Source organism: Spea bombifrons, chromosome 8, assembly GCF_027358695.1.
Source record: "Spea bombifrons isolate aSpeBom1 chromosome 8, aSpeBom1.2.pri, whole genome shotgun sequence".
NCBI lineage: Eukaryota > Metazoa > Chordata > Amphibia > Anura > Pelobatidae > Spea > Spea bombifrons.
The window spans coordinates 43,924,103-43,938,896 of NC_071094.1; the positions used below are offsets into that span (position 1 = coordinate 43,924,103).

The 14,794-nt window shown below is 40.0% G+C and overlaps 1 protein-coding gene across 2 annotated transcripts; it reads left to right on the top strand.

Moving 5' to 3' along the window:
* The first annotated feature begins 950 nt into the window (after positions 1 to 950).
* On the top strand, positions 951 to 6,768 carry LOC128503207 (uncharacterized). 2 transcript variants are annotated; one of them, XM_053473254.1, is made up of 12 exons: positions 951 to 1,078; positions 1,572 to 1,634; positions 1,951 to 1,989; positions 2,495 to 2,581; positions 3,420 to 3,503; positions 3,976 to 4,044; positions 4,649 to 4,747; positions 5,051 to 5,095; positions 5,478 to 5,576; positions 5,854 to 5,907; positions 6,115 to 6,174; positions 6,633 to 6,768. In XM_053473254.1, exons 1-11 carry the CDS (start codon positions 1,015 to 1,017, stop codon positions 6,138 to 6,140), a joined length of 729 nt encoding a protein of 242 aa, XP_053329229.1. In that variant the 5' UTR covers positions 951 to 1,014; the 3' UTR covers positions 6,141 to 6,174; positions 6,633 to 6,768. The 2 variants fall into 2 exon arrangements, with proteins under 2 accessions (XP_053329229.1, XP_053329230.1); XM_053473255.1 differs by having other exon boundaries at positions 4,652 to 4,747.
* The last annotated feature ends 8,026 nt before the right edge of the window (positions 6,769 to 14,794 follow it).

Consider the following 14,794-nt stretch of genomic DNA (forward strand, 5'->3'; position numbering starts at 1 on the left):
GAACTCGGCACTGTCCTACCCGTGTAACCGAATACTGCCCCCGAACTGCTCTGTGCGGTGACTGCTGTAAACAAGTGGCAGAGGAGGGTTAATTATCAGGGTGACACTTTCCTGAGATTGAACAATAAGCGCTGCTCTGGTTTATATGGGTTCCCAGCCCAGTCTCACCCTGTGAAAATAACATAATGTTTATGGCTACACCCAAAACAGCTAATAACAGCTAAACACCGAGATCCGCCAACCTCCCGCATCATATTTCCTAATTATACAGAGGGGACAAACACGTTTATTAGCTGCGCATGATGGGCATTGCAGTCCAAGGCCTAATGACAGGGTGGACGTCCCAGCATGATGGGAGTTGTAGTCCACAGCGGCTAGTGTTTCATAGCGCAAGAGGTGACCGAACACTTTAGGCACGCAGAGGCTTAGATGACATTTTGATAATGATGAAAATGCGTTATATATTTAATAGGTTTATTTAAACCCGGTTTAATTCCCTTCTCTCTCTCCACTCCGACGGCTCTGGGATTAATACAGCGGTTTTTCCTGATGTTCCGGTGCCGATTCCTATTTTCTCTTGGGTTGTCGGCTTGTGGGCTAAAATCCCAACATCCTCTATAAAAATATTTCTGGTGTCGTTAAAGACATGATCACACAGCGCAAGAGTCGCGTGCTCCGGTTCCCCGGGAGGGAGGAGACACTTTCTTCATCTCCCTCGCTACCAACCCTAATATCCAAATTAGTAATTATATCCTAAACTGTAAAAAAAGACACACAAAATACACCTGTAATTTCAGGGTGTGACATCACAGCCCATGAGTCTTCCTACTCCGCATGGATGGCTGTGGCAATTCAGGGTGGAGGCAGGAGGACACGGGTTGGGTTAGTAGGTGGTTCTGAACCCTGGAACATATATATAGGTAGAGCGGTGGTCAAAATCCTGAGGATCTCACCGACCACAAAAAGAGAAGAGAAGAACAATAAGCTGCTCCAGGTTCTCTTGGTTAGTTGAACATGTTGGACTTCAAGTCAACCGTGACGTTTCTGCTGGTGGGATGCCTCCATCTTCAGCTCTGCTGTAAGTAGATGGGTAGGTGGGTTATTCACCTCTGGAGGAGCTTGCTTTTTTTGCCATAGCGCCATTTTGGTAGGGGCATAGGGGGTCTCTGATGTCATATATATATATATACGTATCTTCATGTTTCTTTCTTTAAAAGAATGCATTGCAGTGAGACAATATTTTCTTACAAGGAGATGTGAAATATGGACCTCATCGCTCCTCGTACTCTTGACAATTTTTGAACTAAACTCAGCATTAGAGAAATAATTTCCCGCAATGTTGAATTCCCAAACCTTTTTTCCCAGAACTAATATTTTAATTATGCTAAATTCTGCCTCATTTGGTAATTTTGTCGGGAATAAAAATAAAATCTGCTAAGATTTATTTAATCAGCAGGAATTTGGAGCAGCTCGTTGATTAAAGGTTCACCCGCTCCGTCATTAAATTGGGGGCCAAAGAGGATCCCAGGCAGATGAAAAGGGGTTTAACTTTAACACTTTTTTTTTTACAGTTTCTGCACCAGTTGATAATGTTAAAGGTCCACAAGCGCCACCTTCAAACACAAGTCCTGTCGGTAAGGAGAATCTATGAAGCCCAAAGATATTTCTTCCAACCCCTTCCCATGAATCTCCGTTAACATTTTCCATTATATTATTTTATGATATATTTTATATTTTATTATATATATTATATTTTATTTCATCCCAGTAATTACCGTATTTTTTAATATAATTTAAGGTCATTTAAATGTAATTGAAAATTAAAATTTTTCAATATTATGACTAGTTGGTTTAATTACTTTTGCTTTTCGATAGAGACACTGGAAAGAACTTTTTTTTTATAGAAGTTTGCACTTGTATTATAAATGTATTGCTGTTTGTTACTTCTAGGAAATAACGGAGTTAAAGTGCCCCCAGCCCACCCAACAAGTAAGTGTGAAAAGCCCCTAAACCCTCTCCCTCAGCACCTTGTGTTAACTTCCCATTAGAATATATTAGAATATTTTTATTTCTTTTTTCAAAAATCAAGGTTTTTTTGTTTAAAAATCCTACTACTTGATTTTTTTTATTAAAAATTACTGGATTTTTTAGAAAAATATTGCTTGAGTTTGTAAAAAATATTAAGACTTGATTTTTTTTAAAAAAAAAATATTTAATGATTTATGGAAAAAAAAACAAAACATTAATTAGTAATTTTTCTGAATAAAGATTTCTTGATTTTTTGTGAAAAAGTATTACTATTGAATTTTAACGAACAAGTAAATGTTCTAGATCTAGACTTGTTGAGACACCAGGAATCTGGAGCTGCCCATACCCATCGGTATTGCCCCCATACATCCATGTGTAGGCCAAATCATACACTGGTTCCTTAACTATTTAATATTATGACATTTCGGTGAATTCCTCTGGATTTATTGACTTTGTGTTTCTTCAGTTGTGTCGTCTAACGCAGGCAATGTTGGGAGCGGAAACATGGTCCACGTTACTCCTGGAGCTCCTGGAAATCCGGTGAATTCCTCAGGTATGCCACCGCTACTGACCTCAAGGCCCCGTTATTAAAATAATGGCGGTCAAGGTGAACCCTACTAAGGAGATCCAAGCGCCTACGTTTACGCAGGGCAACAAAAAAAGAATTAATAGTGACGAGCATACATTATTATTATTATTATTATTATTACGAGCATACATCATTATTATTATTATTATTATTATTACGAGCATACATCATTATTATTATTATTATTATTATTATTACGACCATACATTATTATTATTATTATTATTACGGTATTATTATTATTATTATTATTATTACGAGCATACATCATTATTATTATTATTACGGTATTATTATTATTATTATTATTACGGTATTATGATTATTATTATTACGAGTATACATCATTATTATTATTATTATTATTATTACGACCATACATTATTATTATTATTATTACGGTATTATTATTATTATTATTATTATTATTATTATTATTATTACGAGCATACATCATTATTATTATTATTATTACGGTATTATTATTATTATTATTATTATTATTATTACGAGCATACATTATTATTATTATTATTATTATTATTATTTCGAGTATACATTATTATTATTATTATTATTATTACGAGCATACATTATTATTATTATTATTATTATTTCGAGTATACATTATTATTATTATTATTATTATTATTATGATTATTACGAGCATTCGTTGTTATTATTATTATTATTATTACGAGCATACATTATTATTATTATTATTATTACGGTATTATTATTATTATTATTATTATTATTATTATTACGAGTATACATCATTCTCCATCAATATTTTCTGCAGGGTCAGTCGTTGCCACCGGGAGCCCCAAACCACCAGTAACGGCCATTTCTACGTCTCACGGCACCTCGGCTAACGCTTCTAACGGTGAGTGAAGCGGGGGCCCCGATACTCATCACCGATCTGTGCATACAGAACGATTCTTGGGCCGAGTTCCATTTTCAACTTTCTCTGATTAACGATTAAATAAAGTTATCCTGTTTTTTTTTGTTTTTTTTTTACCCAAAATTGCTTTCTTGTCTTCCGAGCCCCATCGGCGTGACTTCTATGCTGATAATTTTTCCTACTGAGCTGAAAAAATGAATCAGCGCTGAAACAATTCTGTCTCCAGCCTCCTCCTGTGACTACGTTCCTCTCCGTCTGTCTGTCTGTACCCCATAAGCAGTCTCTCTGTACCCCATAAGCAGTCTCTCTGTACCCCATAAGCAGTCTCTCTGTACCCCATAAGCAGTCTCTCTATTCCCCATAAGCAGTCTCTCTGTACCCCATAAGCAGTCTCTCTGTACCCCATAAGCAGTCTCTCTGTACCCCATAAGCAGTCTCTCTGTACCCCATACAGGAGCTGCCCCTGTAATCCCTTCTGCTGGAGTAACTACAAGCCCTTCAAACACAGCCACTGGTTCCACAGGTGAGTCGATAACCATGTCCCCAAAATCCCCAAAGGGGGGAAGTAACTAGGAGTGGGCAAGAGGGGCAGTTGGGTACTTTATTGACCCCATACATGCCATATACTCGTTTCCCAAAACCCGCCAGCTCACTACCTCCATAGGTGCCAACACTCTCGGAACAATATGTGACGTCGATTTATGCTTAGTTGTGATGATTTGGCATCAGATAGATCTCCACTCGCACAGTACATGCGCAAAACCCCTTCCACTGCAAAACTGGGGCCCATGTCAGACTGTTGGGGCAGATTGAGGCAGTATGCAAAGGTTGTTTTTTACCTATACAATATGACTGCACCCCTTTTATGAAAAAGTTCCTTATATGTAAGGTATGGAAGCTTAACTCTACTGAGAGGGTGGTAGATAAGTGGAACAGCCTTCCAGCAGAAGTGGTAGAATCCAATACAGTGATGGATTTAAACATGCACGGGATAACCAACAGCTGGTTAAGGTTTGTCTTTCCAGCAGGAGAAGAGGGTGACTAGATGGGGGCCTAATGGGGCAGATCTGCCAGCTAATTTCATGCCTCCAGAAAATTATAATAAATTCACAATTATACTTTTTTAGCAGGTTCTTCCGGTTCCGGCAACAACGTAGCTGTTGGCGTTTTACCTGGAGTTTCCCCAAGAGCTGGCAATCCATTAAACGCAACCTCCCCTGCCGGTGGTGAGTTTGAGTAGAAAAACCTAAATCTTCATCCAGTATAAACCAGGGCTTTAAAGAAACAATCCTAGGAAAATTATAAAAAAAAATGGGGTCAAAAATGACAACAGCTTGTGATCCCTGCAGCGAATAATATCTCGGGATGGGGCAAGCAGACATTCTAACTCCTGGGGTGCTAGACTGCAAGTCCCATCAACCTCAGCCTGGCTGTTATATTGTGCGACAGCATGTGTGCTCGGAAACGTGAAAAACTTGTTTTTAAAATAGATGAAATGACACTTACCATGTATTCTTTCACCATTTTAGGTGCCTCTGCAGTAACTCCCCCAACCATCGGCAGCGCTACTGCTGGTATATTATTATTATTATTATTATTTATTATTTTATTATTATTATTATCATTATATATCTATTTTTCTAACCTTGCAGCATTAGACACATCATTCCTAGAAATATTCATTCCATTATTATTATTATTTTTTTTTGTATTATATTATCATATAGGGCAAGAAAGGGTCAATATTTTATTTAGTGCAGTACACACACTTGCCACTATGTGGCACACTAACACCATGGTCTGTCTGTTATGAATAATGTACAATATTCTGTAGATATGAATGCCCCATTCTACCCCAAATGTGAGGTATAGACTCCTGTAGAAAAGATAGTAATGTTATAAGCCAGATCATTATAAAGTTCATGTTTTTAACCCCTTTTGGCTTTATGGTTTTAGCATCCAACCACAATGTGCCAAATGGAGAAGTCGTAAGCATTAACGCTGGAGGAGGCAATCCTGCTGTGTTCAACCCCTGCCCTGACCAGTGTCCCAAAGGTGAGCTCCACGTTGAAGTTGGAAGTCTTATTTAGGGGGTAGAATAGGAAGGAGTCTGAGGGAGAATCTGCCCCTTCACCCTGAAATTGGGGCAAAAACACAAAAAAAGGTCAAGAGCGGGCATGGTTTCCTCACTGATTTCTGAAGGTTTTTAACAAAGGAGCCCTCAAAGTTTGCCATTAAAAAGCTGAAGGAACCCCAAAGGGCAACAACCAGTATGTAATAAAATGAATACCTTTATTTTATTATTTATTATGTGCAATATTTTTTGGGGCAGGTATCGGTGGAAACCCCCCATGCGTATGCCTGAACTCAGTGCCCGGCGTGAAAGGTAAGTAACTAAGTGACACCAAGAAAGGACTCAAACGTCTGCCCCTACCCCTGCATTGTGGCAGATACAGAGACCTAACACCTAATGAGGGTCACAGGGCTGACAGTATGCCCAATTATCCATTGGCTTTATGGCTTTTGATTGATTAATAACCCCTGATTACATTTCGGGTCACTAATTGCTGTAACTCTCTGTTTGGTTCGTTAGGACCTAACGCCGGGGGACGCTTTTAAGAAACAAAATCCCCGAAAGCTCTGGAATAACCAAGTGAGTATCTGCCCAAACTCTGCATTCTTTCATTAGCCTATCCCAACCCCTTCGCTGTATAAACCTCGCCCACATCTGCTGGGAGGCTATTCCATGCGTCCACTACCCTTTCAGTACTTCCTGATTACTTTTAAACCTTTGCCTCTTTAATTTAAGACTATATCCTCTCGATGTGGTACAACCAAGCATTCCGTGCCAGCATTGCCTACCTGCCATTGTCTGCCAACCTCTGAATCCCTTTCCTCGGAATGAGCCTGAAGAAGGAACCTAGATAGTCTTGAGTCCTAGGGGTGGCAAATGTATATATCATCCCTACCGCTGTCCCGTTTTGCTAGATATGGATTCTAGAGAAAGGGACATAGATGCAAAGGGTTAATATATTCAAAGGGTTAATACATAGCCGTGTTGTTCCTATTATTGTTTTAATGGTTCTAATATGTAATATTTCGCCGTTGCAGGGTATATTCCGGATGACTTCGCGCAGACGCGTTCCGCAGCTTCACACACTACGTGACCTCACACCCTGTATGCGGGGGTGCTTTTTTTTTTTTTTCTAGTGCAATAAATTAATTCAATATTTCAGCATAAAAAAAATGTGTCTGTTCCTGCTTGACTTCTGGTATATAATAGTCAAATCAATTTAATGGTTCACATAAAATACAAAAAAAAAGCGCCACCCCCCGGCTAATTTCCCCCTCGCCACCGCATAAAAAGTTTTTCTCTAGCTTTAGAAATCATCGTGAAAACCATGATTTGAGGTAATGATATCCTAAATTAAGTCACCTGTGTTCAAGCAGGGATTTCATCTGATGCTCAATCTACTAATCTTTGGGTAAAATAATGGTTAACACGCCAGCTTCTGCCCCCAGGCAGGGATTATGTGATCTTGTTCTAGCAAGCTTTAATTAAAGGAAAACATCACACATAATCAGCAACGGGTTAAAAATATGTTTTCAGCAATGCTGTTTTCTTTTTCTCCCCCAGTTGTAGTTTTTGCCCCGTAATATAAAGTTTTCAGGCAGCTGCATATCAGCCGTTTGTATGATTCTCGCTCTGTTATCTGCTCCCCAATATACTAAACACCCCGACTCCTTATCATACTGCCCGTGGGGAACAATAGAATGGCTCAGTCTTAATCACCCAGCCAGATACCCTTGAATAGCTGGGGGATTCAGGTCTCCCAGGAACAATAGATAAAGGGATTATCCTCCACAAACAGACCCCCCCCCCCCCCCGATATCTTCCACCGATCGCCAGACAGGAGGCCGGATCCCTGGCTGGGCACCGTGTGGAGATAACCCTGTCTGGTCCGCAGAGGGCACAGCGGGGCAGGAGACTATAATGGCCGCCCAATACTTCCAGAGGGGAAACCTCCTGCCTGAAGGTGTGGGTGGCAGAGGGGCAGCTTCTGGGTCGGGGCAAAACGAAGAAGGGGTAAAACATAAAAACTGGGTACATAAAGGGTCCACGGACAGATGGTTCCAACACTTGGGGAAACTACACCGAATGGATATAAGAAATGTTCAGTAATATTTTTCCATCCCGACTTAGTTCACCGATATCAGATGCCTGTTCAGGCCGAAATGGGTTCCAGGCGAATGGGTGGTATAATATCAACAGCGGTGTACCTGAGCTGTAACAGAGCTGTACTGTATACAGCTCTGGAGTTATTGCTGTATACAGCACTGGTGGGTTGTTACTGTCTACAGCGCCAGCCGTATGTTACTGAATACTGCGCTGGGGATTATTACTGTATATAGCACTAAGAGTATATTACATATACAGGTCTGGGGGTTATTGATGTATACAATTGGGGGGTTGTTACTGTACACAGCACCTGGGGTATATTACTGTATACAGCACTGGGGCGATTACTGTATACAGCACTGGGGGGGTTACTGTATACAGAACTGGGGGATATTAATGTACACAGCGCTGGGATTATTGCTGTATACAGCGCTGGAGTTAATACTTTATACAGCACTGGGGGGGTTATATTACTGTACATGGCGCCGGCGGTATATTAATGAATACAGCGATGGGGGGGCGGGGTATATTACTGTATACAGCACTGGGAGGTTATTACTGTATACAGACTGGGGGTTATTGATGTATACAACACTGGGGGGTTGTTATTGTACACAGCGCCAGCGGTATATTACTGTATACAGCGCTGGGGGTTATATTACTGTATACAGCGCTGGGGGTTATATTACTGTATACAGCACTGGGGGTTATACTGTATACAGCACTGGGGGTTATATTACTGTATACAGCACTGGGGGTTATATTACTGTATACAGCACTGGGGGTTATACTGTATACAGCACTGGGGGTTATATTACTGTATACAGCGCTGGGGGGTTATATTACTGTATACAGCGCTGGGGGTTATATTACTGTATACAGCACTGGGGGTTATATTACTATATACAGCGCTGGGATTATTGCTGTATACTTCACCGGTAGTTATGACTGTGTACAGCACTGGGGGATAATACAATATACAATGCCTGGGGTATATTATTATATACAGTGCTGGGGGTTATTGATGTATACAACACTGGGGGGTTGTTACTGTCCACGGTGCCGGCTGTATATTACTGAATACATCGCTGGGGATTATTAATGTATACAGCATTGGGAGTTATTACTGTATACAGCGGTGGGGGTTATTACTGTATACAGCGGTGGGGGTTATTACTGTATACAGCACCAAGGATATTACTATATACAGCTCTGGAGTTATTACTGTATACAACACTTGGGGGCAGTGTTCCCTCTAAGCTGTGCGCTTGTGCGTGCGCACATAGCATTTTTAGAGAGCGCACATGTCCAAAAATTGTGCGCTCAACAGTTTTTCCCAATAAAAAAAAATATATTATTTTTTTGATACAAATTTTTGCACAAGAGAAATTTGCTGCGCACGCCAACTAAGAAAAATTAGATGGAATATTGCTTGGGGGGGGTTGTTACTGTCCACAGGGCCAGCCCTATATTACTGAATACAGCGCTGGGGATTATTACTGTATATAGCACTAAGAGTATATTACATATAGAGATCTGGGGGTTATTGATGTGTACAACACTGGGGGTTGTTACTGTACACAGCGCCTGGGTATATTACTGTATACAGCACTGGGGGTTATATTACTGTATACAGCACTGGGGGTTATATTACTGTATACAGCACTGGGGGTTATATAACTGTATACAGCACTGGGGGTTATGTTACTGTATACAGCGCTGGGGGTTATATTACTGTATACAGCGCTGGGGGTTATATTACTGTATACAGTGCTGGGGTTATATTACTGTATACAGCGCTGGGGGTTATATTACTGTATACAGCGCTGGGGGTTATATTACTGTATACAGCACTGGGGGTTATATTACTGTATACAGCGCTTGGGGTTATATTACTGTATCCAGCGCTGGGGGTTATATTGCTGTATACAGTGCTGGGGGGGCATATTACTGTATACAGCGCTGGGGGGGTATATTACTGTATAAAGAGCTGGAGGTTATATTACTGTATACAGTGCTGGGGGTTATATTACTGTATACAGCGCTGGGGGTTATATTACTGTATACAGCGCTGGGGGGTTATATTACTGTATACAGCGCTGGGGGTTATATTACTGTATACAGCGCTGGGGGTTATATTACTGTATACAGCGCTGGGGGTTATATTACTGTATACAGCGCTGGGGGGGTTATATTACTGTATACAGCGCTGGGGGTCATATTACTGTATACAGCGCTGGGGATTAAGCTCAGGGGAGATATTTTGTTCTGCGGGACATCCCCGCAGAGATATCTTGTCCAGCCTGTAGAGTAATTCCTGAAATGTTGAGGTGTTTAGATGATGAGAAAGGTGCATATATATATATATATATTATAGTTTGTTTATCTATATATTTTATCGTTTGTATATAGAGAACCATAGTTTGCATTTATCCAGAAGATACTTTCTGTCACTACTAATCTCTTATTAATAAGCCTGAGGCAGAGCGTCTGCACAAATATTATACATAATTACATAATTACAGGCGTGGCAGCAAATTATAGGAACACCAGAGTCTATCTATCTATTATCTATACATCCATTATCTATCTATTATCTATCCATCTATCTATCTATCTATTAGGCAGGTCTCGGCATTGGGTAGGTCTCTGCATTAGACGGTCTCGGTATTAGGCGGGTCACATTCTTTGTGATGATGTAAGTTTCGCCCGTGTTCTGAGGTCAGGCTTCATGCACATGGGGGTGAGTGATGTCATTCTGTTGTCACTCTCAGAAACCTCTCCCTAAAAGGAATAGCGTCATCAACTCGGTGTGACCCTACCGCAAATCACCCCCGATACACACCCCGCCTCAGCGAACCTGCCACGCCAACGGGTCAATATTGTTGACCCTTTTAGCTGCATATATGTGTGTGGGTTACATGTATATGTAGATATGTGTACCTATACATGTATGTTTAACATAGAGATTGCATAAAGGCATTAGATATAATGCGCCATCACTCACAGAATTGTGTGATCACAAGCGGGCAACTCCAAGACCCTCACTCCCGTCACGCCATCAGATTCCGTAGCGCTGTACAATGGATAGGCAGGACATAACAAGTAGAATGTAACATAACAATATGACTTACAGAGACAACACGTGAGGAGGGCCCTGCGCACAGGAGCTTACAATCTAGAGGGATTAATGTTCTGGTTCCCCCCTGGACATTTTTTCTAAATACTTAGATTATTAGGCCCGTCTCATGCATACAAATAAACTTATTTCTGTTTTATTATTTTTTTTTTTAATTTGTTCCCTCTGCGCTGCTCTGCTGTGGCCGCCTTCTAATTTCTGACAGAAGGGGGCGCTTGCTTGAAGTTCTATCAGTTTAAAGGCGGCTAGGAGTAGTCAGACTGCGGTGGTGCAAAAAATAACAGAGGGGCTTTGAAAGAACGACGTGACTCTGTTGCTAAGCAACTGTAGGATCTCAATAAGCCTTTTAATGCAGTTTTTAAGTGATGGGGAGCACTGAGGAGAAAAATAAAATGGCCGACAAGTTTCTTTTAACTCTCTCTACATGATGCAATTTATCTGGGGCTATTTTATGATATCAGATTATTTCCCTTCAGATCCTGGCCCACCCACACATGGTGAGAAAACGTGAAATTATCAATTCTTTAATTCCCAAATCACATACTTTTAGGTGCACAAAAAATAGACTTTAATGTAAAGCTGTACATCTGCAAAAAAATAAAACTTGTAATTTTTATTTTAACGTTTTATGCGTGGTTTCTAAAACAATCTTTAAAAAATTAAAAGCTTTTCTTGTATTTTAATAATGCTATGGCGGGGAAGGGTGACGTTACTTAGACTGTCAGCTCTATGGGTCAATATTTCAAATCAAAGCAGACATTTTTAAGGAAGTCCATTTAGTTAATTATTAAATTTTAAAAAAAAAACATTTAAAGCGCCCATTTGTTCCCATAATCTCTCCGCGTATTCAGCATTTCGTTGACAGATTCAGCGCTTTAATCTCCTGAATAATCCAGACTCGGATTTAATTTCATTTACATGAGCAACTCGTTCACGATTCATGCGAGCGATGCTTATAAAGCCATAAAGATATTTTTAATAAGTGAATCTGTCATATAAACCAAATTAATTATTTGAACCATCACTTTAAAAAAAATATATATATATAAAAAAATTATTATTATTATTATTATTATTATCATTATTCAATCTTTTATAAAATAACACAAAATAAAAATTATATATCTAAATAAAATTATTATTATTAATATTAATTCATATTTATTCATATTTAATTCATATTTATTAATTCTAAATTCGCTGCTTTTTACTTTTTATATAACTCCCAACATTTGAAATGGTGAAAAAGCTGGATTTTTGTTGGGGGTGCGGTTAGAGGCGTGGCACAGGCGGGACCGTTCATGTGACTTTGTGTCCTATCGATAGCGGTTCTTTTATTTACGCGGCTTAACACAAAAATTCTTGATCATTTTGGTTACTTGAGACGTGGGGGAATTTTTAAAAATGTAATGTCATTTTAAAAAAAAAAAAAAAAAAAGGGGGGGAAAAAGCAGAATATAGAGTTGAATTAAGGCCACCTCATCAGTATCCCCCGTCCGATTTGACCACACGCAAGTCTAACGCTCTAATGATTTTGTTCTTGCTAGCATTTTTTAGCATCAACATTCCTGCTTGAACACAGGTGAGTCACCTAGAACTTGTTTCAGTGCCAGACGAGTTAGCGTTTGCAAGTGGTGAGTCATTGCAGAAGATGGCTGAGATGGTCCATTAAAGGGTAAATATAACAACCTGCGGATGATTGAAGGCTCCACGCCGGAATTTAAATTGTCCCTTTATTACGAAACATGTTTCTTTCTTGCGCTGTTGAGGTCAGGATCGCGCGGTAATTACCGGCTCCCCCTCTACAATTAAACCTCCTGACAGATCTACGATGCGCGGCTTGCATCATGTTCTTCCGCAAGCCCCGTGTTTATGAACGGCTTGTACGTTTAAATGACAGGTTAAGGTAAGCGGCCAAAAAAAAAAAAGGGGGGCTGTTGCGCAATCGCAAGGATAGAAACGCAATGCGGTATTTTATGTTTTATTCTTTTTAGACGCCACGCTATCCAAAAAAAATTATAAGGTACGGATGCAGATATCCAGCAGGGTGATGCGGACGCCCCGCTTTTCAAGGTTCAGGCTTCTGCCTCCGGTCTCTATAACTGAAAAGACTCCCAAAACGCTCTATTTAGAAAAAATAATATTAATAATAAATTAAATATATATATATATATATATATATATATTAAATGACATTTATTTTAATGAATTAAATTATATTTATTAATCAACTTTTTTTTATCTTTCATGAAATTTATTTATCATGGAGAATGGAATTATAAATTAAATTTCGTTGAATATTACCCTTCAAGTAACATTAAAGTGAAAGTCCATCGTGTGCAATGTATATGATAACTACGGGGTCCCTTTTTTTTTTTTTTTTTTTTTTTGGCGCCCGAGGTGCGTGCTCCATTGGTGCTGCTCTGTGCTCCGAGGAGGCAACAGAAGCCCAGTATACGATACTGAGTTCCCTCAAGGGGAACCCAGACAAATTCCTTTCCCCCCCATGGGAGGGCCGGATCTTCGAGTCTCACCCCGAAGGGTGAGACCCCTTTGCCTTCGGGGCACTCCCACAAGGGAGTAACCCCCTTTAGGCTTCATTGCCAAAAAAAACAGTGATCCAAAGCAAAAGTGTCCAAAACGAAAATCAAAGAGTGGTCGTCTCTCATAGAAAGGCACATGGGGGGCGATTCTGAGGAGCCCCCCATATGCATTTGCCACTTTCCCCCCCACTCTCTAGCTAGTTGTTGTGCATCTCCCTTCACGTCATATACTCCATGCTTCCCAACTGTCATGCTTTGAGCTGGACAGTCCCGATTTTGATCAGGAATCCATCTCCTCATCTATAGTACTGCCTGCCAGATAAAGTGCCAGGCTGACTTCATTCACCATCTGGTAATGCTTTCCATTAAAGCTTTTTTTTAAAAAAAAAAAAATCTATGGCAACAACCAATGAATATCTGCTTTTGTGTCACATGACAATTAGCAGCACCCGTACAAAATTACAAACGAGGCAAATCTTTTGATCGAAGAATTACGCGATTTAAGAATAATTTCTATGAAGGGTTTGGGTTTTCGGCAGCACTAAAACGTCTTAATGCCGCATTTAGTAATAAGAGTGTTAAGAAAGGGTTAAACAGCACTTAACGTGCCAAGCCAGGGCATGCAGATAGACTCGGTGCCCGGTAAAACCGGTTACCAGTAAAAAATTCAAGAGAATGCCCTGAATTCTATGAATCAGCAACAGCAGCAAAGGATGTTTTTTTTAGTTTGGCCAAGAAGAACCTCAGAAGAACCTTCTGAGGACATCATGGTGCTTTGTGAATGAGGTCCTCAGGGGTCAGATTCAGACGCGAGACGGGGTCTTCGTACTTAGATTAGCTGGGAATGAAGTTTGAGGAATGTCTGCGGTGAGGAATGGCTCGTCCAAGTGCCAAGAACATGTCTGGCGCGTACAGAGTGGCTTCCACCCTTTCATGTGTTCCAAAAAATATAGTAGAACCCGGAGCTATAATTATAGATGTAAATCACAAAATCATCGGAAAATATACGTTTTATTCCACCCCACGAAAAAGAACCTGAAAACCTGTAGAAAATATTTTTTATATATAAAACTGGAAAAATCCATCTAGGAAGACAAAAAATATCATCAAGAAGATCTCCAGGACCTTCTGAGGTATCAGGTCTGGAAGGAGAGAGGGTAAATAGATACCCCCTCCGCTTCCATGTTGGGAGAATCGGGAGCTCTGATTTTAATCGCAGACGGGGCATCTGGAATTAATCCATTGACTGGGTCCTTTCTATGCTCCGTCTACGGGAAACGTCTAATGTAACACTATACATAAATCTGGTCAACCTTACGTGCCAAAGATTTTCTGGAGCCCCTGGATTTCTGGGTCCTTAAGTTTTATCATGTCGTGGAACAATTTTAATTAAAAAAAATGAAAAAAAGAC

What these genes read in the sequence shown, in the direction of transcription:
- LOC128503207 (XM_053473254.1), top strand. Translation starts at nt 1,015, where the DNA reads ATGTTGGACTTCAAGTCAACCGTGACGTTTCTGCTGGTGGGATGCCTC. An exon ending in CCTCCATCTTCAGCTCTGCT is followed by an intron (nt 1,079 to 1,571) that starts GTAAGTAGATGG and finishes TTTTTTTTACAG; the next exon opens with TTTCTGCACCAGTTGATAAT. An exon ending in AAATCCGGTGAATTCCTCAG is followed by an intron (nt 2,582 to 3,419) that starts GTATGCCACCGC and finishes TATTTTCTGCAG; the next exon opens with GGTCAGTCGTTGCCACCGGG.